The sequence below is a fragment of the Hemiscyllium ocellatum genome, chromosome 26 (genome assembly GCF_020745735.1).
Source record: "Hemiscyllium ocellatum isolate sHemOce1 chromosome 26, sHemOce1.pat.X.cur, whole genome shotgun sequence".
Taxonomy (NCBI): Eukaryota; Metazoa; Chordata; class Chondrichthyes; order Orectolobiformes; family Hemiscylliidae; genus Hemiscyllium; species Hemiscyllium ocellatum.
This window is the reverse complement of record NC_083426.1, coordinates 52,051,354-52,077,913: the sequence shown is the minus strand read 5'-3', so window position 1 is coordinate 52,077,913 and position 26,560 is coordinate 52,051,354. Positions and strand designations below refer to the sequence as shown.

General features: G+C 48.8%; 1 protein-coding gene across 2 annotated transcripts in view; it reads right to left on the bottom strand.

Moving 5' to 3' along the window:
• LOC132828472 (ligand-dependent nuclear receptor-interacting factor 1-like) overlaps positions 1-26,290 on the bottom strand; it is a 62,864-nt gene extending 36,574 nt beyond the window's left edge. The window contains exon 1 of one of the 2 annotated variants that reach the window (XM_060845632.1): positions 26,083-26,290. In XM_060845632.1, the coding sequence (XP_060701615.1) occupies positions 26,083-26,276 (194 nt within the window). In that variant the 5' untranslated portion in view covers positions 26,277-26,290. Of the gene's footprint in view, positions 1-16,412; positions 16,748-26,082 lie in introns of those variants that run through there. The other variant, XM_060845633.1, reaches the window with a different exon arrangement.
• Positions 26,291-26,560: the final 270 nt, after the last annotated feature.

The following is a 26,560-nucleotide window of genomic DNA, read 5'->3' as shown; positions in this document are numbered from 1 at the left end:
CAGACCAGTCAAACCGGGAACATTCCTCGTCCCAATGGATGTGTCAGCACTCTACACTAGCATCCCCCATGATGACAGCATGGGGGCAACATCCTCAGCACTTAATACCAACAACTGCCAATCTCCGAGCACCGTCCTACAACTCATCTGCATCATCCTTGACCACAACATTTTTACCTTTGACAACCAGTTCTTTATCCAGACACATGGAAAGCCACGGGGACCAATTTGCACCCCAATATGCCAACATTTCAGGCACAGGTTCGAACGAGACTTCTTTTCCACACAGGTCCTCTAACAGACACGATATATCAGATATACTGATGATATTTTCTTTCTCTGGACCCATAGCGAGGACTCACTGAAACAACTACAATTTTCATCCCACCATCAAACTTACCATGGACTACATTTTAGTTTCTGTTTCATTCTTGGATACATGCATATCCATCAAGGATAAACACCTCAGCACCTCACCTACCGTAAACCCTTGGATAACCTCATAATGCTACACTTCTCTAGCTTCTACCCAAACCATATTAAAACAGCCATCCCTAACGGACAAGCCCTACGCATACACAGAATCTGTTCAGATGAGGGGGAACATCACAGACACCTGAAAGTGCTCAAGGATACCCTCATAAGAACAGGGTACAAAGCTCAACTCATTGCCTGCCAGTTCCAATGTGCCACAGCAAGAAACTGTAATGACCTCCTCAGGAGACAGACATGGGCTGCAACCAATAGGGTAACCTTTGTTATCCAGTACTTCCCAGAAGCTGAAAAACTACGTCATGTTCTTCACGGCCTGCAACACATTATCAATGAGGATGCACACCTTGCCAAGACCTTCCTCACACCTTCACTTCTCACCTTTAAACAACCACCAAACTGCAAACAGATCATTGGTCGCAGCAAACTGCACAGCCTTCAGGACAACCTTGACCACGACACCATACAACACCGTCACAGCAGCTGCTGCAAGACCATTACACCATTACACATGGGGACACCTCCCACCATGTACATAGCAGGTACTCATGCGACTTGGCCAACGTTGCCTATCACATACGCTGCAGGCAAGGATGCCCTGAGGCATGGTACATTGGTGAGACAGAGCAGATGCCATGACAACAGATGAATGGACACTGCACAACAATCACGAGGCAGGAGTGTTCCCTCCCAATCGGGAAACACTTCAGCAGTCCGGGACATTCAGGTGACCATCCTCTAAGGTGAACTTCAATACAAAATAGCCAAGGAGAGGCTGATAGCTAAGTTTGGAACCTATGGGGATGACCTCAACTGGGACCTTGGGTTCATATCACACTACAGGTGACCCCACTGTACCATACACTCTCATACACACACATACTCCTACATACTCACGCCAAGACCCTCTCTCATACAAACACACATGTAACCCCCTCACTCACATCCATGCACACATCCTCTCACAGGCTTATACCCCATCACGCTCACATACATACTTGACCAACCTTAACACACACTCTTTCACACGCACTCACACTCATACGTGTCTCTCCTGCACGCGTGCACATATAAGTCTATGGGTGAATTTGTATTTGCAGAATTACATTTTATTTTACTCAAAAACTGCATAAATCCATGTAAGATTCGGTGAGACCAGCTTTAGAAATAGAACCAGCCTGACTCAACACTGGGACACAGACAGACTTTAACCTCCCACCTTTAATGCATTGTCTAAGCTGAGATGGTACCTATTGTTAGAAAAGCTGAAGCTATCTTGAGAATGTAACGTAAAAGGAGTTCTGGGATTTACATATTAAAGAACTGAAACTAGCACATCCCATTTTAAAAGATAGAAAACTTCATCTAAATGTATTTAATATATCATTACAGCTCTGTGACACTGTGATCATTTTGCTATAAATTCTGTGGTTCTGCTCCACAACCATCTGATAAAGAGTCAGCGCCTTGAAAGCTAGTGCTTCCAAATAAACCTGTTGGACTATAACCTGGTGTTGTGTGATTTCTAACTCTGCATTAAAATAGTCACACTTCAACCCATCATTCTGACTGCACCTTTGCCCTATCAAATGCTTATCCTTTCTCACAGACTCTCTGCATGTTGTATCTGACTGTTCACTCCCTACTCCATCCTCTGATCCATAGTTCAAGTTCCCACACCCCTGCCAATTTAGTTTAAACCCTCCCGAAGAGCACTAGGAAACCTCCCACCCAAGACTATTGGTGCCTCTCAAGTTCAGTTCCTTTACCAATGTTTTGGGCAAGGTCTTTGCTCATATTGTTCAGATCAGACTGTACACTCTGGCATCTTACATCTATCCAGAGTCTCAGCACACCTTCAGATCAGGCACATCGACCACTGACATGATTTTCTCACCAATTACAGGAAAAGTGCTATGAATACTGCTCTAGATTATCTTCATGGACCTGACTAAGGCATTTATGCTCATCAGCAAAGGCATGTTATCTTAAACGGGACGCCTGAGTATCATTTCTTCTTTCCTTGAGAACACTCAGTTTCAGCAGTTACAGTGGAGCAACAGCAGACATTTTCAAGGTCAGCAGTGGAGGAAAGCCAACACACTTTGGAATGTTTTTCTATGCTGGTAATGTAAACTACTGGAAACTCAAATACGGCATCTACCTGCATGCCACAACTAACAGCAAGCTTTTCATTTCGCAAAACTACACTCTGTGTTCTTGGTATGCTATATCATGACCTTTTGAGTTGCTTTTTGTTGATGACAGAGCATTGGGATCCCATTACCAATGTTCACCTGCAGCAGCTCATAAACAATTCTCCTGCACCTGTAAGGTGTTTAGACTGGCAATCATTATCAGGAAGGTCAAAGTAATGGTCCTGGACATAGAGACCCCATCTTCCATTAACACAGACATCCTCAGTCTAGAGGTTACTGTAGCATCATGTCTCTTGCACCTATAATCTGTTCCTTGATACCGAAATCAGCACAATGATTGCCAAAACTGAAGCTGTCATGACAAAATCAAAATACTAACAGTGAGCAACAGCAAACTAACCAAAAATACAAAGTTTGTGTGCAGCAGGCTTGTGTGTTCAACACCTTCCTCTACAGTAGTGATTTATGGACAACTTTTCCATGCCAAAAAAAGTGATTGAAAACATTCACTTCAGACAAATATTGTGCATCTCCTGCCAGGATAGAGTGCCAAATATGAAAGTACAAAAGTGTGCCAGGATTCCCACCTTATCTGTTCTTGATTCAGTGAGGACTCCATTAACTGGGTCACAGTAACCATATGGATAATGGCCATACCTTCAAAGATCTGCTCTATGATGTGCTTGCCATCAGTTCAAGACAATTTGTGATGTAAGGATGTCTACTAGTTGGACCTCAAGTTGACCGGGACCCCAGTAAATGTGTTGGAAGTCCTTGCTGCTGACTGGGGTGTTTGAGATGCACAGTCAGAAGAGCATGGAGGAAGCAAAAGACAAAAGAAATGACCAAATGGAGGAAATGAGGGCCCACCAAACGGAGGAAACATCAGTTAACCTTGGCAACGCTTCTTAATGCTGCTGGAAGAACTGCCACTTACATATTGGTCAGAACATCCGGCACAGACAATATTCAATCCAGAAATGATATACACCCTGCAGCAGTCCATTGTCCACCCCCAGAAGGATGGATGCTATCATTAGGATAGTATATTTTCCACTTACAGCTTTCAGCCATCTTGATGTGCTTCACAGTCAAGAAGAAATTTGTTTGAAGTGGAACCTCAGCCATCCAGTATATTCGTGAGAGAGAAGATTGTTTTCAAGATAGGACTGATGTTGATGGGGCACAATGCAGGAAGATGGTGTTCAAGTAGATAATTAGTCATGGCCTAGAACAGCAGAGCAGGTCTGATGGACTGAATGATCTACTTCTGCTCCTGTGTTCTTAAGAGTAGTCACTTGTTGGTCAACAAACATTGCAGCCTTTTTCTCACAGCAAAAAGCCATATGAAGTGGCAGTTACCAGAATAAGGGATAAATATATACTAGGCCCTCGAGGTGAGCTCCACTGTTTCCTCAAAATTGTACCAAATAATCTTCTACCTGCACCTGAAAGGACAAATAGCATTTTCAACATTACAGCAATCTGTCAGAACTGCACTGGAATGAAACCTAGACTTTGAAACCATAACTTTGTGAATCAGAAATGCAAGTGGTATTTTGTTTTATTGAAACTGCAAACATGTAACATATTCAGCGTGCTACTCCAGAGGGTCAGCTAAATTATACCATTATAACAGAAAGTGTTTAAACTCGAGGATGATCCCAGATTAGATTTTCTTTGAAAACAATGTCAATTAATGTCTTATCACAATGTGCATGAGTTTTCAGATCTGAGAACGTTGTTTCTACTGTGTTACAAAGATTAGTCCTGGGGAGTTCTATAAAACTGCACTGCGTGTGCCGAGGCTGTGTCACAGTAAAAAAAGGTGCCCTTTCAAATGTAAGAATGGGCATAACTTTGAGAGAGAAAGAGAGACAGATAGTGGGTAGGCTGAAAACTGCCTTCATCCTGGGTTAGAAGATATTTCCACGGTGACCTAATTCAGAATGGCACTGCCCTTATCTGAGTTCCTGCAACAAACAATAAAGGCAATTAGGAAGCGACTGACTGCGCCAGTAATGCCGACATCCAGTGAGTGAATTTAAAAGAAAAGGTAGATCAGAACGCAAAGCCTAGGAAGGAAAGTAGGAGTTGAGATGCCTCTTCGGAGGAATGAGGCCTTATGAGTTGCCAGAGAATGGCATCAGTTTAGGATTAGAGAAGGAGTGAGGAGATTCAGGTTGGGATGCATGAGACTGTATGAAGTACAGTGCAAGTGTTGTTGAACTGAATTAAGTTGTAATTTTATACATATTGCAGCTAAAAGATATATTTAATTAGCCTGACCAGACATATTATGACACACTTCCACTTGAACCTGGATCCAGAAGTGGGAACACGATCAATTCCATCACTAGGGTTCTGTAGCACGAGAAGACATCGTTCCAATTACACTGAATAATGAAAATTGTCTGCCATCTGAATGATGGTGTTTTTCGAAAATTTGCTCATGCAAATTATAAGTATTTAAAATTCATGCTAAGGAAATCCTACAAAAGTACTAATCTAAAAGAATGGAGCAGTGGGTGGAGCCATGTTCCAGGGTTGAAGCAGATCCAGCACCCAATGCTTCTCCCAGAACGGAAGTGTACAAAGACTGGCAAGTTGCTGTGGGGGCAACCGGTCTCAATGCAGTGAGTTAAATGGTGTAAAAACAGACAAAAAAAACCTTCTCATTGAAATATACAGATTATATGGAAAAATCTCAGAAGGGGTGAAGAAGAATAAAATGAAGACTAAATTCAAAGTCAGCCTGCTTTGTGACTATTATGAAATTGATTCTGTTCTATCTGATGGTCAGTGTTACCCGGAGAGTAATAATATCACAGCAGAATCATCCCTGTGTTTTTGTAATTTTTTAAAGGCAATATTCACTCTACACAATGATCATCATCCCCTTTACATTCAATAGTGTTACCATCACTGAATTCCCCCACCATCAACATCCTGGGGGTTATCAATTATCAGAAACTGAACTGGACAAACCGTATAAATACCATGTCTATAAGAGCAGGAGAGAGGCTAGAAATCCTGCAATGTGTAACTCACCTCCTGACTCCCCAAAGAACGCAATGGAATACTTCCTACTTGCTTGGATAAGTGTAGCTCCAACAACATTCAAGAAGCTGGAAAGCATTCAGGACAAAGCAGCTCATTTGATGGTAGATGAGGTACCATTCAGTTCCTCCAACATCGACACTCAGAAGCAGCAGTGTGTACTGCCTGCAGGATGCACTGCAGATATTCACCAAGGCTTCTTAGCCAGCACCTTCCAACCTCAACTGTCAGCTAGAAGGACAAGGGCAAGAGATATGTGGGAACACCACCACCTGTAAGTTCCCCTCCAAGCCACTCGCCACTCACCATCCTGACTTGCAAATGTATCATTGTTCATTCAGTGTTGGTCGAAATCCTGTCACAGCTTCACTAACAACATTGGTGAAGGCACAAATGGACTTGAGCAGTTCAGGAAGACAGCTCACCCCCACCACCTCAAAAACAAGTGGGGATGGGAAATAAACACTGGCTTAGCCAGAATACCTATATTCCATGAATGAACTTTTAAAAAAAAGCAAATGGTTAGTTCCATCCAGTGTCATCAACCAGAAATCATATTTATACTGTAATAAAGTGCTTGCTCGTTAGCTGTACAAATTTAAAACCAGCGCTCATATTCTCCTTCCTTGATTTTTCCATGTAATTTATATCATTCAAACAAACAGCTTTTGCTGTCTATTCCAGCTTCAATTACAACTAAAAACAAGAGGCCAGACTACACACATACGATTTTCAGCAAAAAGCATTGGATCAACTTGGTGGTAGGATACTTGTTGAAGCTTTAAGGCAAATGGTCCAAGACAGACAAGATATGTCACTCGGAGCTCAGTTGGTAGCATCATTATAGAGACTTGATCACAAAACAAATAATCCAGGTTGACACGAATGTAGTTCTAAGGGACTGCTGCACTGTCTCAGGTGATGTGTTTTGAATGAAATATTAAACCAGGGCCCCCTTGGTGGATACAGAAGTGCTTATGGTGATATTCTGAAAAGGAGCAGGGGCTTTATTGTCGAGCCATGATCATATTATGGGAGTTAACTGTGTGGAAATCAGTTTCATGTTCCCTGTAATGGACCTTATACCTTTTCTATAAGGTATTTGGGACATTGGGGTCAGGAAATGCAAGTCTTTTTTTTCTTTTCAGGCAAATGTTGTAACTTTCTATAAAGAGGTGAGACATAATTGTAACCAGATGTGCAGAGCAACAAGAGGCCTTTGAAGAGCTTATGGTAAATTATTCCAATGAGGGGAAAAGGAGGAGAAGCCAAAGCTGGAGGTCAAAAGTGAAACTGAAATAGTGGGCCACAACTATCACAAGATTGGAGAAGCAATAAATACAGAGGTGATCTAACACAAAAGCATGAAGATTAACAGGGAGATTTGCAGGGTGGTGATGGAGGAAGGTGTTAGGTTCACAGAAGAGACAAACGATTGGTCAGGTGGCCAAATGAAATTTAACCCTAAGTGTGAGGTGATGTTACTTCTTCCAGAATAAAAGACATGAGAGTACACAATAAACAACAGGACACTAGAAAGCTCTGAGGAACTTTTGAGAGGAGGTAATGGTCTCCTTATTGCTAGTCTATTAATCCAGAAACTCATCTAATGAGTTGTGAATGGGCAGAAATAGAATGCAGAGCGTCTGTCAGGAAGGATACACTGGTGATCGGCAAAGGGATTGGTTAAAGTGTGTCTGTTTCAATGCAAGGAGTGTCAGGAATAAGAGTGATGAACTTACAGCATGGATCAGTCCTTGGAACTACGATGTTGTGGCCATAATGGAGGTATAGCTTTCACAGGGGGAGGAATAGTTGCTGGATTTTCCAGAGTTTAGATCTTTTAAAAAGAACAGGGAGGGGGTAAAAGAGAAGGGGGAGTAGCATTGTTAATTAGATAGTGCTCCATACGAGTAAGTTTTCTGTAGACCCTCCAATAGCAGCAGAGAGATGGAAGGACAGATTGGACAGTGGATCTTGGAATGGGTGCAGATGTAACAGAGTTGTCGTTAAAGGTGCCTTCAACTTCCCCAATACTGATTGGAACCGATTTTGTCAGGTGTGTCCAGGAAGGATTCCTGACTTAATATGTAGAAAGACCGACTGGGGTGAGGCCATATTGAATTTGGTGCTAGTCAACAAACCAGGCCATGTGTTAGATCTCTTGTGGGAGAGCATTTCAGTGACAGTGACTACAACCGCTTCACCTTCATCATAGCCATGGAGAGGGATCAGAACAGACAGTACGGGAAGGTATTTAATTGGGAGAGGGAAAATGGTGCATTTCCCATAGAACAATTGTTCCCAATTTATATTCCATAGCTCATGTCTAATAGCATATAATTTCTGTGGAGTATAAATTGGGAACAATTGTTCCACAGGAAATGCACAACAGAAACATGGAGGCTGTTTAAAACCACTTGTTGCAAGTGTTGGATATCTTTGTCCAGGAAGGTGAGGTGAAGGAGTCTTGGTTGACTACAGAAGAGGAGCTCCTCGTCAGGTAGAAGACAGAGGGCGGTGGTGGAGGACTGCTTTTCAGACTGGAGGCCTGTGACCAGAGGAATGCCACAAGGATCAGTGCTGGGTCCACTATTTTTCTTCAAATGATCTGGATGTAAACATAGGAGGTATAGTTAGTAAGTTTGCAGATGACACCTAAATCGGAGGTGTAGTGGTTACCTCAGATTACAACAGGATCTTGATCAGATGGGCCAGTGGGATGAGAAGTGGCAGATGGAGTTTAATTTAGATGAATGTGAGGTGCTGCATTTTGGAAAAGCAAATCAGAGCAGGACTTATACACTTAATGGTAAGGTCCTAGGGAGTGCTGCTGAACGAAGAGACCTTGGAGTGCAGGTTCATAGCTCCTTGAAAGTGGAGTCACAGGTAGAAAGGATAGTGAAGAAGGCGTTTGGTATGCTTTCCTTTATTGGTCAGAGTATTGAGTACAGGAGTTGGGAGATCATGTTGCAGCTGTACAGGACATTGGTTAGGCCACTATTGGAATACGGCATGCAATTCTGGTCTGCTTCTTATTGGAAAGATGTTGTGAAACTTGAAAGAGTTCAGAAAAGATTTACAATGATGTTGCTAGGGTTGGAGGATTTGAACGATAGGGAGAGGATGAATAGGCTAGGGATGTTTTCCCAGGAGCATCGGAGGCTTGGTGGGGGGGGGGGGGGTTGACTTCATAGAGGTTTATAAAATCATACTAGACAAAGTGTTTTCCCTGGGATGGGAGAGTCCAGAACTACAGGGCATAGGTTTAAGATGAGAGGGGAAAGATATAAATGGGACGTAAGGGGCAACTTTTTCACATGGGTGGTGCATGTATGGAATTAGCTGCCAAAGGATGTGGTGGAGGCTGGTAAAATAGCAACATTAAAAGGCATCTGGATGGGTATATGAATAGGGAGGGTTTAGAGAGATATGGGCCAAGTGCAGGCAAATGGGACCAAATGAGGTTGGGATATCTGGTCGGCATGAACGAGTTGGACCAAAGGGTCTACTTCCATGCTGTACATCTTAAGGTTGAGGAAGCAAGGATCTGGCACAGCTTGAGGACTGCAGGGTATCTAGAAAAGAACTTAAAAATAGACTGAGGAGAGTGGGGAGGGGAGACACGAAAAAGCCTTGGTGGGAAGGATTAGGAAAAACCCAGAGGCATTCTATACGTATGTGAGGAATAAGAGAATGATCAGAGAGAGGAGAGGGCTGATCAGGGATAGTGGAGGGAACTTGTGCCTGGAGTCTGAAAAGGGGTAGGTGAGGCCCTAAATGAGTTTTTTTTGCTTCAGTATTCACTAGAGAGAGGGGCCGTTTGGATAGTGAGAACATTATGAACGGGGTTAATAGGCTTGAACAGACTGATAGTAAAGAAGTGGATGTGCTGTAAATTCTGGGAAGCATCGAGCTAGATAAGACCCCAGGGCTAGAACAGATATATCCAAGGTTACTACGGGAAGTGAGGAATGAGACTGCTGTGCCTCTGGGAATGATATTTTCATCCTCACTCTCCACAGGAGTCGAACTGGATGATTGGAGAGAGATGAATGTTTTTCCACTGTTCAAGAAAGGGAATAGGGAATTACAGACTAGTCAGTCTTACATCTGTGGTCAGCAAGGTACTGGAAAGGATTCTGAGAGGTAGGATTAATGACAATTTGGAAAAACATAGTTTGATTAAAGATAGTCAGCATGGCTTTGTGAGGGACAGGCATGCCTGACAATCCTTATAGAGTTCTTTGAGGATGTGACGAGACACATTGATGAAGGCTGAGCAGTGGATGTGGTGTATGTGGATTTCAGTACGGCATTTGATAAGGCTCCTCACGGTAGGCTCATTCAGAAAGTTGGGAGGTATGGGATACAGGGAAATGTGGCTGCCTGGATACAGAATTGGCTGGCCGAAAGAAGACAGTGAGTGGTAGTGGATGGAAAGTTTTCCGCCTGGAGGTCAGTGACCAGTGGTGTCCCACTGGGATCTGTTCTTGGGCCTCTGCTCTTTGTAGTTTTTATAAATGACTTGGATGAAGAAGAGGAAGGGTGGGTTGGTAAGTTTGCTGATGATACAAAGGTTGATGGTGTTGTAGATAGTGTCGAGGGCTGTTGCAGGCTACAACATTGACAGGATACAGAGCTGGGCTGAGAAATGGCAGATGGAGTTCAACCTGGATAAATGCGAAGTGATTCATTTTGGAAGGTCGAATTTGAATGCTGAATGCAGGGTTGAAGACAGAATTTTTGGCAGTGTGGAGGGACAGCAGGATCCTGGGGTCCACGTATGTAGATCCTTCAAAGTTGCCAAAGTTGATGGGGTTGTTAAGAAGGCATAAGGTGTTTTGGCTTTCGTTAAAAGGAGGATTGAATTTAAGAGCCGCAAGGTTTTGCTGCAGCTCTATAAAACCCTGGTAAGACCACACTTGGAATATTGTGTCCGGTTTTTGGTCGCCTCATTATAGGAAGGATGTAGATGCTTTAGAGAGGGGGCAGAGGAGATTTACCAGGATGCTGCCTGGATTGAACAGCATGTGTTATGAAGAGAGGTTGAGTGAGCCCGGGCTTTTCACACTGGAGAGAAGGAGGAAAGAGTACACGGTAATGACAGGCCAGAGACTTTTCTCCAGGGCACAAGTGGCTGTCACAAGGGGCCATAATTTTAAGGTGATTGAAGGAAGATTTTTTTTTAGATTAGACTTAGATTAGACTTACAGTGTGGAAACAGGCCCTTCGGCCCAACAAGTCCACACCGACCCGCCGAAGCGCAACCCACCCATACCCCTACATATACCCCTTACCTAACACTACAGGCAATTTAGCATGGCCAATTCACCTGACCTGCACATCTTTGGACTGTGGGAGGAAACCGGAGCACCCGGAGGAAACCCACGCAGACACGGGGAGAATGTGCAAACTCCACACAGTCAGTCGCCTGAGGCGGGAATTGAACCCAGGTCCCTGGCGCTGTGAGGCAGCAGTGCTAACCACTGTGCCACCGTGCTGCCCATATAGGGGAGAGAGTGGTGAGTGCATGCAATGCACTGCCAGCAGTGGTAACAGAGTCAGAGAATTAGGGATATTTAAGCTACTGCTGAGAAAGCACATGTATGGCAGTAAATTGAGGGTAAAAAATGAGGTCTGCAGATGCTGGAGATCAGAGCTGAAAATGTGTTGCTGGTTAAAGCACAGCAGGTCAGGCAGCATCCAAGGAACAGGAAATTCGACGTTTCGGGCCAGAGCCCTTCATCAGTAAATTGAGGGGTGTGAGGGTTAGGTTGATCTTAGATTAAGATAAATGCTCGGCACAACATCATGGGCCAAAGGGCCTGTGCTGTTCTATGTTCTGCGGACCTTGGTTCAAATCCTGCCACAGTGGGTGGTTGAATTTTTATTCGATTAGAAAAACATCTGGAATGGAGAATCTACTGATGACCATGCAACCATTGTCGATTGTTGGAAAAACCCATCTGATTCACTAATGTCCTTCAGGGAAGGAAATCTGCCATTCGCACCTGGACTGTACCACATGTGACTCCAGACCCAAAACAATGTGGTTGTCCTTTCAAATGCCTTCTGGTCAATTAGGGATGAGCAATGAATGCTGGCCTAGCCAGTGATGCCCACAACCAGTAAAGAATAAAAAAAAAGAGGAATCTTGGAGTGTTTGTCCACAGATCCCTGAAGACAGGTTAAAAGGGTAGTGAAGAAGGCATATAACACCCTTACTTTTATCAGTGAAGGCATAGATGATAAAAAGCATTGAGATTATGTTGGAGCTGTAGAGAACTGTGGTTAAGCCACAGCTGGAATACTGTGCGCAGTTCTGGTCACTGCACTATAGTGAGGATGTGGCTGCACTGGAGGGGGTGCAATAGAGATTACCAGAATGTTTCTTGGGATGGATTGCTTTAGCTATAAAGAGAGGCAACACGAGCTTAGGTTTTTTTTGGATCAGAGACGTGTAGGTAGTGGAATGTCACTTTTAAATAAAATAACAGCTATTTTGAGACACTGGAAGCAACTGAAGTGTATGCTGGGAAAACTGGCCAACTGAACAGGGATCAGGCCAAAGTGACGAGTATGCACAGTGGTTACCTTTCTTGCGTATCTGTTAATGAGACAGAAGTAATGAGATATTAAGACAGGAAGCTTGCAACATTCACTATCAAACTGAATCAAGCCAGACAGATATGCAAGCCATTTAACTTGTTTGATTAGTGGATGGATTGTTGATGAGATGCTGCTACAAGGTTTCAGGTGGAACAGTACATCTGACTTTCAGGGAACTGTTTTTGAGACAGCTTGGCTCCTGTGATCAGCTCAATCAATAGGGGACATTATAATATCCAGTACTGTCTTTTGTAACACCCTTTCTGAGATAGTAACTCAGTTAAATTATGTTACTTACACTGTTACATCAAACTGCTGCTAAGTCACCAAGCTTGGAAATGACCCAGATAATGAATTAAAAGAAGTCACCCAACTCAGAGGTGTCTGATACAACCTCCAGAAAACATCAAGACCAAGAAACAGGAAGTAGACAAATGGGAGGCTGGAAGAACACAACAAGCCAGGCAGCATCAGGAGGTGGAAAAGTCAAGGTTTTGGGTATGACTTCACCACTAGAAGGGTTAAAACTCAAGATGCCAGATTCCAGCATCTGCAACCTTTTTTATCTTTAACCAAAAGCAGGAACTTTGACAGCAGGAACTACAGCCTCAACTCCAGGTTGACCAGCTGTAATCAGGTCAGTATACACTTTCTAACATCTTGTGCTCCCAAAGCAGATTTAAAACTAGTGTGTGAGCATAGACATTTAAGAACATATTACATATTATTGTAACATTATATATATACCTATTTTGTGTTTCAACAATAATAAACCATGACTCATGGTAAAGCACATCTAATTATTAATATAAAAAGAGTCCCACTAAGTAAGCAAATAGATCAGATCATATGAAAATAAGGTTTACATAAGATTGAGGTGGGATCTGGTAGAGGTGTACAAGATTATGAGGGGCATGGGCAGGGTGGATAGAAAACAGCTATTCCCCTTTGTTGAAGGTTCAATAACAAGGGGGTACACTTTTAAAGTGAAAGGCAGGAGGTTTAGTGGGGAACTAGAGAAAAATGTGTTTTCACCCGGAGAGTGGTGGGGATCCAGAATGCACTGCACTGCTTGGGGAGGGTAGTGGAATCGGGTTACCTCAGCCTTTAAATAGTACTTGGATGATCACTTGAAATATCACAACATTTAGGCTATGGGCCAAGTGCTAGTTTAGACTTAGTGTCATTTCAGCAGCACAGACTCGATAGGCCAAAGGCCTGTTCTGTAATGTATGATTCTATGAAGAGCAAAGTAGGCAGATGCTGAAAATCTGAAGTAAAAACAGAAAGTGCTGAAGAAAGTCAGCATCTGTGGGAGAAAGAGAGGGAGAGAAACAGAGTTAATATTTTAAAACCATAAAGTCGGAGTTCAAACGATGAGTCATATTGGATTTAATGTTAACTGTTTTTCTTTCTACTGGCTGAGAACAACAGAAAACAAATTAGAAGTCTGAATCTTTCACCAAAATGTAAGAAACTAATTATCTTTATTTATTTCATCTTTAATTATGCCTGGCTAAAAGTGGTATTTGCCGCAACATCACTGAGGGCAACTTTCAACCCCAGATTGCAATGAATTTATGATCTGTCAGCATCCAAAGTGGGATTTGAACCAATATCTTGAGCCCAGATCATTTGCCAATCTCATGAGCACAATGTCACTGTCTCCCCCTAGTGGTTTCCCTGTGTGCTAGTTCCTCAAAAACTTTCCAACTATTGTCATCTAAAAGATGACCAAATGCTGAGAAGTGGCTTTCAAGTCTGAAAAGCACAACAGAATTGAACATGTCAACCAAAGGGACAGTAGGAATATGGCGATGAAACTAACCAAGAGATAGAAAACAGAGTATCATTGACCATTGTTTTTCAGACAGCAGGGCAGTAATGCATGGCCTATTGCAGGAGTCAATTTGAGAATTAGCGTTATTTGTCTTATAAATTAATGTTCAGCACTTGGGCCTATTTTCAGCATTTGCACAAAATGCAGACACGAGGTAGATGAAATTTAATATAGATACGTATGATGATAGCTAGAAGGGGAGGAATTATGAATGAAATGCCACCAAAACAAAGGGGTTGCAGGAACAGAGGCTACACATACACACTTACTAAAAAGGTGGAAGTAGAAGGGTGGAAGACTATTGTAAAACCATATTAAATCAGTTCTGAGGAAGGGTCACTCAACTGGAAACATTAATTCAGATTTCTCTCCAAAGGTGCTGCCAGACCTGAGCTTCTGCAGCAATTTCAGTTTTTGTTTTATATCGTAATGTGTTTTTTAAAAGTGAAACGTAAATGCAAGAAATTGACACCAACGTTTGATAAATCACAGGTTGGGCCTCAGCAGGAGGTCTTTAGGAGGACATCTAGGCTTGCAGAGGGTCCAGGAGGGATACTGATTTAGTCCAAGGAGAGACCAGTTATCTGGAGGTACTGGGGTTGTTCCCTTAAAGCAGAGACATTTTTGAGGTGTTCAAAATCATGAATGTCTCTCCTGATTTGCTGTATCAAAATCAGTTTTCAATGGCAGAGGGTCAATAAGCAGAGACTATAGGGTTCAAGAACTACAGTGACTGAATAAAGGAGAAAGGTTTAGGCAGAAACCAAATGAGAAAATGCTGGAAAATGGCAGCATCTGTAAGGAGAGAAAAGGGCTGACGTTTCGAGTCTAACTGACCCTTTGTCAAATCTTTTGGTTTCAGATTCCAGTAATTTGCTTTTATCCAAGGTTTAGGCAGAGATGTGATGATCTAGACTTCACTGTTAGACTGATGAAAGCACTGTTGGTGGTGATTTTCCAAAGGTAACTCAATTTATACTGAAGCAGCAAATGTGTGCAGGAGAGGGTGAGAGGATAGACCTATTAGAACAACCCATGAGGCACAGTGGCAACATGAACCAAAATGTCCCAACCTCCACTGCTGTGTGTCGTTACATTTCTGGAAAAGGTGGGTTTTTAAAATAGGAATCAAAGGGGCAAGGCCTGAGTGTGCTACATCATACACCAAGTCTTTCAGGCCCACTCACTAAAAGTAGTCTTCTCTATGAATTTCAAAAGATATATACTGCAGAGTTTCCTGTTATATGATCGACTTATAAAATACTTTTCCCACATATACACCTCCAACATAGTGCACAGCAAACTAAATGATAGCAACTAAAGTGTTACACACTGTGCACATTTGAAAACTTAACAGGCATTCATAGGAAAGGAGCCAATTTTTGTTTTATGCAGGGACTACACCTATTACTCAAACTCTTGGCAGAGAGTGTTTAGACAATTGCCGTGGGAAAGGCAACTTGTAAACTCATGTGTCTGAACCCGCTGTGACCCAATTAACTTTTTCCAATCTGAATTAATTCAACTTGGAATGGCAAAACTATGAGTGAAACAGCAGCAACTCAACTGAAACTGCCCACACAGGCGCCTGCCTTAAATATTTACCAAAGTGGAAAATAAATGTCAGCACGAAAAAAGGAAAAGGGCAGAACAAGGTCCAGGATCAAAAAGACCCTCTTGTGGCACAGTTGTAGTGTCCTTACCCCTAGACCTGGGTCAAATTCCATCTGCTCCAGAGACTAAATTATGTTAGAGTCCCTACAGTTTGGAAACAGGCCCTTCGGCCCAACAAGTCCACACCAACCCTCCAAAGAGCATCCCACCCAGACCCATTCCCCTACCCTATATTTACCCGTGACTAACACTAGTGAGCATGGCCAAATCACCTGTAGGAGGAAACCGGAGCACCCGGAGGAAACACGCCGAGAACCTGCAAACTCCACGCAGACAGTCGCCCGAGGCGGGAATCGAACCCGAGTCGTTAGCGCTGTGAGGCAGCAGTGCCAATCACTGAGCCATTGTGCTACCCAAGTGTAATAACATCTGTGGACAGGTTGACTAGGGGAAAAAAAAGTCAAACAAATTTGATGAGGCATATCGGGAGCTACAGGCACTTCCTCTGTCATATTCGCTGCTGAAACTGAAAGTAAAGCTCACATCAACCGAGCCAGCAGAACTCCTGAATAATATCTGGGTTCACGCCGGAGTTTATTTAAACCCGCTAGGTCACGACTCAAGGAACAACTAACCGCGACTGCGTCCTCCAGCTTGGCAGTATCTCCTGGCAATCCCGAATCTGATTCAGCCCATGGTTTGGAATTCAGCCAGAAAACTCGTTGCAGTTATCAAAAAGACAGCTCGCCGTGAAACGGGAAGTTAGGGCAGGTCCGGCTGGCACTGAAGGAGCTGTCAACATATGGCTCTTCCCAACACCTCAATCCAGATACTGGGAATTCGCAGCATCGACCACCCCCAACCCCCAAAGTCTCAAATAAAATTGAACTGAGCCCATCAGCACATTGCATTCATGTTTTTTAAAAAAAGTCCGTTTTGGATCTATGAAATCCGAGATGGATCCTTTGATCCTCTGGGATTGAGGAGCAAAAAAGGGGGGCGGTGGAGGGAAGAGGAAGGGCACTGGATCCGGAACTTCCGCCTCCATCTGTGGCAAGTCTTGGACAAGGAGGGCTGCATTCCCTTCACACGTTCTAACGTTACATTTGCACTTTACCGGTGAGCTGATAAACGAATCGACTGCTCTAAAAGTTCATCAATTCGCCTCGGTTTTTAATAAGTGTTGCTTTTTTTTTAACTACGGTGTGCGTTGTATCGGGAGAGGGGGCGTGCCTGATGAAATATTGGGACGTTTCGGTAGGATTTCGAATTTGTTTTAGCATAATTAGCTGCAGTTTAGTGTAACCGTTGCCCTAGTCACGATAGGCGAGGGATCCAAATATTGCTCAGTACTGGCTATAAAACCTCGGTTTCCACCTTTTCCCGAAACGCCGTTGCCGAGCAATGGATCCAAACGGAAGGCCTTTGTTCTCAATGAGCAAGGCACTTACTGCTGATTCTGGGTCAGTGGTGCTGGAAGAGCACAGCAGTTCAGGCAGCATTCAAAGTGCAGCGAAATCGACGCTTCGGGCAAAAGCCCTTCACGTCGATTTCGCTGCTTGTTGGATGCTGCCTGAACTGCTGTGCTCTTCCAGCACCACTGATCCCGAATCTGGTTTCCAGCATCTGCAGTCATTGTTTTCACCTACTTACTTACTGCTGATATTGACTTCAAACCGATGGGAGTATCACAAATCTTACACTCACCTCTCCCCTCAAAACCAACACATTCTATTAAATGATTTCTGTAGCTGATTAACTGACCTAAACTACAGTGATGATAACCATTATCATAAGCGATTAAATCGCGCCTTTTCTCGTGTCAAAATACATTTCGTACTTTGGATGTGTCTCTCAGCAGGAGCCTGCAGTAAGGCAGTCAAGATTCCCCTGTTGTATATGTCCTTCTGCAGAAAATGTCTTAATGCAGTCAAACCAGAAAAAAAGGTACAAAAGATGTATATCTCTTTAAGTTTAGGGTATAAGCTGATCGATCATACCTCATTAACACTCCCTAAGACACAGAGCTACAATTGCCTTGTATCCCGGAGTCCATGCGAAATATGAAACTACAAATGAAACAGACTCCTGCTTAATTTAGTGAAACGTGATTTGAGTCTACAACAAACCTAGTTTATAAAGCCACCAACATCGACCATGTTTCATATCGTTTTTATGACTATTAGTGATGCGTTGTTCGTAGCGGCTTATATTGAAAGTAACTACTTTCTGACCTGCTACTAGATCACAATTGGAGCGAAATGCTGCAATAATTTGTGGCCAGGTTATAGGCAATGCCCCGAGATCAAGCGGCAGCAGGCTGTAGGTAAAGAAGCCACAGAGCCGGGCTTCTCAGCAACAGGAAATCTCTCACCCCCAGGGCACCTCCTGTCTACCGCTTCCGCCGGGATCTTCGCTCTGAACGTTTCCCTTCCCCCACCGCACCCGGGATCCATCCTCCCTGCCACCCCGAGGGTCCTTTCTCCCCACCCTCAGAGCAGGAAGGGTCCTTCTCCCCGGCCCACCAAAGCCAGGGGAATCCTGCTTCAGCACCCACGCCTGGATCTCTCCCTCCAGCCCGGACCCTCCCCCATTGCTACCCCCACCCCTCCTCCTCCCAGAGCTTCTCTCATTTCCGGGATTGTGCAGCCAGGTATCACTCCATTGGCCAGAGAGGGAAGGCCGCTACGCCAATCAGAGCCAGCCGCGAGCCGGGACATCCCGGGTGAGGTGAAGGCGTGCGCTCCGACATCGGACCAATGGCGGTGACCTACGTCGCGACGTCAGACGTCGAGCTGCAGCGTCACAGGCGGCAGGAAGCCCCGGCTCTGGGCTGATACAATCCTCCTCCAGTCTGGGGCGGAGCGAGCAAAACACACTCCACCCGCCTGCTCCAGGCTGTGGGGCAGGAGGCAGGGATATGGGAGAGGAGAGGAATGAGGAGGGTAAAGGGAGGTATCAGTGGGGAGACAGTGTGTGTGTGTGTGAAAAGGGGAGTGGGAAATCAGGGGTTGGAGAGAGTTGGGTGGGGATGGGGAGTGGGTGGTACAAGGATGGGGGAAGGGGGACAGGGGATGGTAAAATGGGAGAGGGGGAGAAGGGATGGGGAGAGAGGGATGGTTGGGGAAGGAGGGGAGGGGGTATGGATGGGGAGAGGGTAAAGGGCAGGGGAAGCGGGGGATAATGGGAAAAGCGGGAAAGGATAGGGGAATAATGGGAGGAAAGTGGGAGAGGATGGGGGAAGGCAGGACAGGATGGGGAAAGTGGGAGAGGATGAGGAATGATGTGGGAAAGCGGGAGAAGATGGGGGAATGATAGGGGAAAGCGGGAGAGGATGGGGAAAGCGGGAGAGGATGGGGGAAGGATGGGGGGAAGCGGGAGAGGATGGGGGAATGATTGGGGAAAGCGGGAGAGGATGGGGGAAAGCGGGAGAGGATGGAATGATGGGGGAAGCGGGAAATGATGGGGGAAGCGGGAGAGGATGGGGGAAGCGGGAGAGGATGGGGGAATGATGGGGGGAAGCGGGAGAGGATGGGGGAATGATGGGGGGAAGCGGGAGAGGATGGGGGAATGATGGGGGGAAGCAGGAGAGGATGGGGGAATGATGGGGGAAGCGGGAGAGGATGGGGGAAGCGGGAGAGGATGGGGGAATGATGGGGGGAAGCAGGAGAGGATGGGGCAATGATGGGGGGAAGCGGGAGAGGATGGGGGAATGATGGGGAGAGGGTGGGGGAATGATGGGGGAGAGGGTGGGGGAATGATGGGGGAGAGGGTGGGGGAATGATGGGGGGAAGCAGGAGAGGATGGGGGAATGATGGGGGAAGCGGGAGAGGATGGGGGAATGATGGGGGGAAGCAGGAGAGGATGGGGGAATGATGGGGGAAGCGGGAGAGGATGGGGGAAGCGGGAGAGGATGGGGGAATGATGGGGGGAAGCAGGAGAGGATGGGGGAATGATGGGGGAAGCGGGAGAGGGTGGGAGAAAAGGGGGAGAGGGTGGGGGAATGATGGGGAGAGGGTGGGGGAATGATGGGGGAGAGGGTGGGGGAATGATGGGAAGAGGGTGGGGGAATGATGGGGGAGAGGGTGGGGGAATGATGGGGAGAGGGTGGGGGAATGATGGGGGAAAGCGGGAGAGGATGGGGGAAAGCGGGAGAGGATGGGGGAAAGCGGGAGAGGATGGGGGAAAGCGGGAGAGGATGGGGGGAAAGCGGGAGAGGATGGGGGGAAGCGGGAGAGGATGGGGGGAAGCGGGAGAGGATGGGGGGAAGCGGGAGAGGATGGGGGGAAAGCGGGAGAGGATGGGGGGAAAGCGGGAGAGGATGGGGGAATGATGGGAAGAAAGCGGGAGGATGGGGAAAAGTGGGAGTGGATGTGGGAATGATGGGGGGGAAGTGGGAGAGGATGGGGGGAAGCGGAAGAGGATGGGGGAGCGGGAGAATTTGGGGGAATGATGGGAGGAATGATGGGGGAAGCGGGAGAGGATGGGGGAAAAGGGGGAGAGGGTGGGAGAAAAGGGGGAGAGGATAGGGGAAAAGGGGGAGAGGGTGGGAGAAAAGGGGGAGAGGGTGGGGGAATGATGGGGAGAGGGTGGGGGAATGATGGGGAGAGGGTGGGGGAATGATGGGGAGAGGGTGGGGGAATGATGGGGAGAGGGTGGGGGAGAGGGTGGGGGAATGATGGGGAGAGGGTGGGGGAGAGGGTGGGGGAATGATGGGGAGAGGGTGGGGGAATGATGGGGAGAGGGTGGGGGAATGATGGGGAGAGGGTGGGGGAATGATGGGGAGAGGGTGGGGGAATGATGGGGGAGAGGGTGGGGGAATGATGGGGGAAAGCGGGAGAGGATGGGGGAAAGCGGGAGAGGATGGGGGGAAGCGGGAGAGGATGGGGGGAAAGCGGGAGAGGATGGGGAAAGCGGGAGAGGATGGGGGAAGCGGGAGAGGATGGGGGAATGATGGGAAGAAAGCGGGAGGATGGGGAAAAGTGGGAGTGGATGTGGGAATGATGGGGGGGAAGTGGGAGAGGATGGGGGGAAGCGGAAGAGGATGGGGGAGCGGGAGAATTTGGGGGAATGATGGGAGGAATGATGGGGGAAGCGGGAGAGGATGGGGGAAGCGGGAGAGGATGGGGGGAAGTGGGAGAGGATGGGGGGAAGTAGGAGAGGATGGGGGGGAAGTGGGAGAGGATGGGGAATGATGGTGGGAAGCAGGAGAGGGTGGGGAATGATGGGGGAAGCGGGAGAGGATGAAGGGAAGCGGGAGAGGAGGTGGGGAAGTGGGAGAGGATGGAGTGAAGCGAAAGAGGATGGGGGAATGATGGGGTATGTGGGAGAGGATGGGGAAAAGCGGGAGAGGATGGGGGAAATGATGGAGGGAGCGGGAGAGGATGAAGGAAGTGGGGGAGGATGGGGCAAGGGGCAGGGAGAAAATGTGGAGCGGAGGGAGGGATAGTATGGGGAAGGGGCGGAGATATGATTGGAAAGGGGAGAATGGGGAAGTGGCAAGGGGAAGGATGGTGATGGGGCGGGGGGAGTATGGGGAGGGGGAGGAACAGGTGGGGGAATGGGGAGGATGGGAGAGGGGTGGCGTTCATATGGGGAGAGGGAGAATGGGAGAGGGGTGGCGTTAATATGGGGAGAGGGAGAATGGGAGAGGGGTGGTGTTAATATGGGGAGAGGGAGAATGGGAGAGGGGTGGTGTTAATATGGGGTGGGGGGAGGATGGGGAAGGGGAAGGGGTGGGGGAATATGGGATGGGGAAGGAGTGGGGGGAGTATGGGATGGGGACGGGGTGGGGGGAATATGGGGTGGGGGGAATATGGGATGGGGAAGGGACAGGAGGGTGGATGGGAAGGGGGAGAGGAAGGGAAGGATGGAAGATGGGGAAGGGGAGAGGAAAGAATGGGGGAGGGGAGTGGTGAGGTTGGAAGTGGGGAGGAGAGGAAGTGGGGAAGGGGGGAGGGGAGTGGATGGGAATGGGAGAGACAAAGTGGAGTAGAGGAGGTAGAGGGAGGGTGCGCAAGAGGGGGTAGAAGGTTAGCAGGGTGAGGGGTTGGAGGGGGATGTGGGTTGAGTTAGGGTGAGGGGGAGGCAGAGCTTTTGAGGGGAAGAAAGTGGAAAGGGTGGGGAGGGGAAAGAAGGCGGAGAAGGAGAAAGAGGGAGTTGAAGGAGGGGCTGAGGTGCAGGAGAGTAAGGGACAGGAGTGGGTTGGGGGCCAAGGAGGAGTTGGTGGCAGGGGAAGGGGAGAAAAATGTGGGGGGAGGGGGGGAGATGGGGGAAGAGTGTGGAGGGGTAGGGGGAAGAGTGTGAGGGGAAGAGGGTGAAGAGTGTGGGGGGAAGGTGGGGGAAGAGGGTGAATAATGTGGGGGGGAAGAGTGTGGGGGAAGGGGGAAGAGTGTGGGGGAGGGGGAAGAGTGTGGGGGGAAAGGTGGGGGAAGATGGGGAGAGGGTGGGGGAAGCAGAGGGAGGGTGCAGAGGGAATGAGGAGGAAGGTTGCAGGTGAGGGGAATTGGAGGGGAGAGGGTGGTGGGGAGTAAGCGAGGGCGAAGGAAGAGAGAGAATGGGGGAAGAGGTAAAATGGGGGATGGCGAGGGAGAGGGAAATGGGGGACGGAGAGTGAGAAGGGGGAACGGTGAAGGAAAGTGGGTAATGGCAAGGTAGAGGGAAAGGGGAGGTCAGCGCTGGTGGAGAGGGGATGGAGGTGTGGCAGCGGAATGTGGAAGGGGGGATGGTGGGGGAAAGGGGTGATGGTGGGGAAAAGGGGTGATGGTGAGGTAAAGGGGTGATGGTTGGGGTGTATGTTGGAGTAGAGGGAAAGAAGTGGTGGCGGCGTCAAGGGAAAGGGGCCGATGGATGGTGGGGGAGTGGGTAAGGGGGCGATGGATGGCGGGGGAGTGGGTAAGGGGGCGATGGATGGCGGGGGAGTGGGTAAGGGGGCGATGGATGGCGGGGGAGTGGGTAAGGGGGGGCGATGGATGGTGGGGGAGTGGGTAAGGGGGCGATGGATGGCGGGGGAGTGGGTAAGGGGGGGCGATGGATGGTGGAGTGGGAAAGGGGGCGATGGATGGTGGGGGAGTGGGATAGGGGGCGATGGATGGTGGGGGAGTGGGATAGGGGGCGATGGATGGTGGGGGAGTGGGATAGGGGGCGATGGATGGTGGGGGAGTGGGATAGGGGGCGATGGATGGTGGGGGAGTGGGAAAGGGGGCGATGGATGGTGGGGGAGTGGGAAAGGAGGCGATGGATGGTGGGGGAGTGGGAAAGGGGGCGATGGATGGTGGGGGAGTGGGATAGGGGGCGATGGATGGTGGGGGAGTGGGAAAGGGGGCGATGGATGGTGGGGGAGTGGGAAAGGAGGCGATGGATGGTGGGGGAGTGGGAAAGGAGGCGATGGATGGTGGGGGAGTGGGATAGGGGCGATGGATGGCGGGGGAATGGGTAAGGGGGGCGATGGATGGCAGGGGAGTGGGTAAGGGGGAGGTGATGGGTGGCAGGGGAGTGGGTAAGGGGGAGGTGATGGATGGCGGGGGAGTGGGTAAGGGGGGGTGATGGATGGCGGGGGAGTGGGTAAGGGGGGGGTGATGGATGGCGGGGGAGTGGGAAAGGAGGTGACGGATGGTAGCTGAGTGGGACATGGGACGACGGATGGCAGGGGAGGGAGAGCAACTGATGGCAGGGGGAGAGGGAAAGGGAAGAGCCATGTGAGGGAGAGGGACAATGGTGGGGTGAGGGCGGAGAGAAGTGGGAGGATGAGGATGGTAGAGGGTTGGAAGATGAAGGATGGTGGGGGGTAGGAAGATGGAGGATGGTGGGGGGTAGGAGGATGGTGGGGGGGTAGGAAGATGAAGGATGGGGGGTAGGAGGATGGTGGGGGGGTAGGAAGATGAAGGATGGGGGGTAGGAGGATGGTGGGGGGGTAGGAAGATGGAGGGGGGTAGGAGGATGGTGGGGGGGTAGGAGGATGGAGAATAGAGTGAGGGCAGGGTGAGTGGTGGGGTCAGATGAGAGCAGGGGTGACAGGGCATGTAGGGGAGGAGGAGGATGGGGGGAGAGAAAGGCGGGGTATGGAGGCGCAGAGGGGGAGGTGGGGGAAGAGAAAGGCGGGGTATGGAGGCGCAGAGGGGGAGGTGGGGGAAGAGAAAGGCGGGGTATGGAGGCGCAGAGGGGGAGGTGGGGGAAGAGAAAGAAGTTTGGGGACAGAGAGGGAGGTGGAGTCTGGTTTGGGGGTGAAAGGAGAAGTGGCGGGGGCGGAAGGGGAATGAGTGAGTCCGGGGTCTGTTGGTTACCGAGGGTGGGATATTCGGTGACGGGGATGGTTGGAGGTGGGCAGCGGGAAGGTCGGAGCTTCGGGGACTCGGGGGTGGGGGACAGGCGAGGCGATGTTTCCGGGGACTGAGACTCAGGCACTGAGAGGGGGTGTTGGGCTTGAAGGTCCGATGCTGCAAGTCACTGCCGCTGGAGTTTGTCCGGGGAGTGAGGGGTGCTAGAGGGTCTCCCTGAGACCCCCTGCCACACTCCCACTGCCCTCAGTCCCCTCACTGACAGCAGCTCTCTCACCCTCAAATATCCCCCAGCGCTGGAGCATCTCAGTGTCTACGGAGGGAAACAGTCAACTCGAGAGTCCACTTAGAAACCCCTTCGGAAACAGAGAGTCCCGAAGAGGGCTCGGATCGGACGCGAGGTGTTAACTACGTTTTTAAAAAATATATATTTTAGATTTCCAGCGCCCGCAGTGATTTGTTGGTATTTCAGGATCCCTCAGAGTAACAACTTTTCCCAGTCCCCCTTCAAAACCGGCTCAGATTGCAGCTCAGACACTCTCCTTCAGAGAAATTCTCACAATTTACAAAAACAAAAATCCTTCTCACGTCAGCCTTGAATCTCAAGGTGGGTTTGCAGTTGCCTGCTGCTGACTGAACTTCTCTGGGAGTTGGAGGAACCTTCCTTCACCCTGCTCTGGGTTTGGAGGAACCTTCCTTCACCCTGCTCTGGGAGTTGGAGGAACCTTCCTTCACCCTGCTCTGGGAGTTGGAGGAACCTTCCTTCACCCTGCTCTGGGTTTGGAGGAGCCTTCCTTCACCCTGCTCTGGGAGTTGGAGGAACCTTCCTTCACCCTGCTCTGGGAGTTGGAGGAACCTTCCTTCACCCTGCTCTGGGTTTGGAGGAACCTTCCTTCACCCTGCTCTGGGAGTTGGAGGAACCTTCCTTCACCCTGCTCTGGGTTTGGAGGAACCTTCCTTCACCCTGCTCTGGGAGTTGGAGGAACCTTCCTTCACCCTGCTCTGGGAGTTGGAGGAACCTTCCTTCACCCTGCTCTGGGAGTTGGAGGAACCTTCCTTCACCCTGCTCTGGGTTTGGAGGAACCTTCCTTCACCCTGCTCTGGGAGTTGGAGGAACCTTCCTTCACCCTGCTCTGGGTTTGGAGGAACCTTCCTTCACCCTGCTCTGGGTTTGGAGGAGCCTTCCTTCACCCTGCTCTGGGAGTTGGAGGAACCTTCCTTCACCCTGCTCTGGGAGTTGGAGGAACCTTCCTTCACCCTGCTCTGGGTTTGGAGGAACCTTCCTTCACCCTGCTCTGGGAGTTGGAGGAACCTTCCTTCACCCTGCTCTGGGAGTTGGAGGAACCTTCCTTCACCCTTCTCTGGGAGTTGGAGGAACCTTCCTTCACCCTGCTCTGGGAGTTGGAGGAACCTTCCTTCACCCTGCTCTGGGTTTGGAGGAACCTTCCTTCACCCTGCTCTGGGTTTGGAGGAACCTTCCTTCACCCTGCTCTGGGAGTTGGAGGAGTCTTCCTTCACCCTGCTCTGGGTTTGGAGGAACCCTCCTTCACCCTGCTCTGGGTTTGGAGGAACCTTCCTTCACCCTGCTCTGGGAGTTGGAGGAGCCTTCCTTCACCCTGCTCTGGGTTTGGAGGAACCTTCCTTCACCCTGCTCTGGGAGTTGGAGGAACCTTCCTTCACCCTGCTCTGGGAGTTGGAGGAACCTTCCTTCACCCTTCTCTGGGAGTTGGAGGAACCTTCCTTCACCCTGCTCTGGGAGTTGGAGGAACCTTCCTTCACCCTGCTCTGGGTTTGGAGGAACCTTCCTTCACCCTGCTCTGGGTTTGGAGGAACCTTCCTTCACCCTGCTCTGGGAGTTGGAGGAGTCTTCCTTCACCCTGCTCTGGGTTTGGAGGAACCTTCCTTCCTGCTCTGGGAGTTGGAGTCTGTCAGCCCAGGAGGTGGATCATCACCGAAACAACCAAGCAGACGCAGGCAAGATTTTTCTAAAATTACAAAGAAAAAAAGGGGGAGTTGGTTCAGTACTTACCATGGAATAGTGCCCGAAATGTCGGGGCTCTGTACCACCAGGCTCTGGGGGCTGCTCATGGACAGCGCTGAGGCAGGCGCCCTGCTCAAATCCATGGGCGGTTTTGATTGTCCGGAGGCCAGAGAACTGCTCCTGTCCGCGGTCACCCTGCTCTGGCGGCAGCTGCTTCCCTCGACCCTTCCCCTCCCTTTCATCTGTTGGTGCTGGTTGTTGTTGTAGGAGTTGTTGTTGTTGCCCTCCCCCCCCCCTCTCCTGCTCCTCCCCCTCCCCCTGCCCCGCCTCCCTCAGGTCGCTCGGCAGCGCCACTCCGCGGCCGCCGGCGCAATTGCAGGCGGACTCCCACAATCCTCAGGCCAGCGGGAAATGGCGCGGAGTGGACAGTCCGTCTCCTCAACCACACCAAGAGGTGGAGGCCAGCAGAATGCAGCGTTTCAACCTGGAGAAGAAACAAAGCGCGCGGCAGGTCAATCAGGGAGTC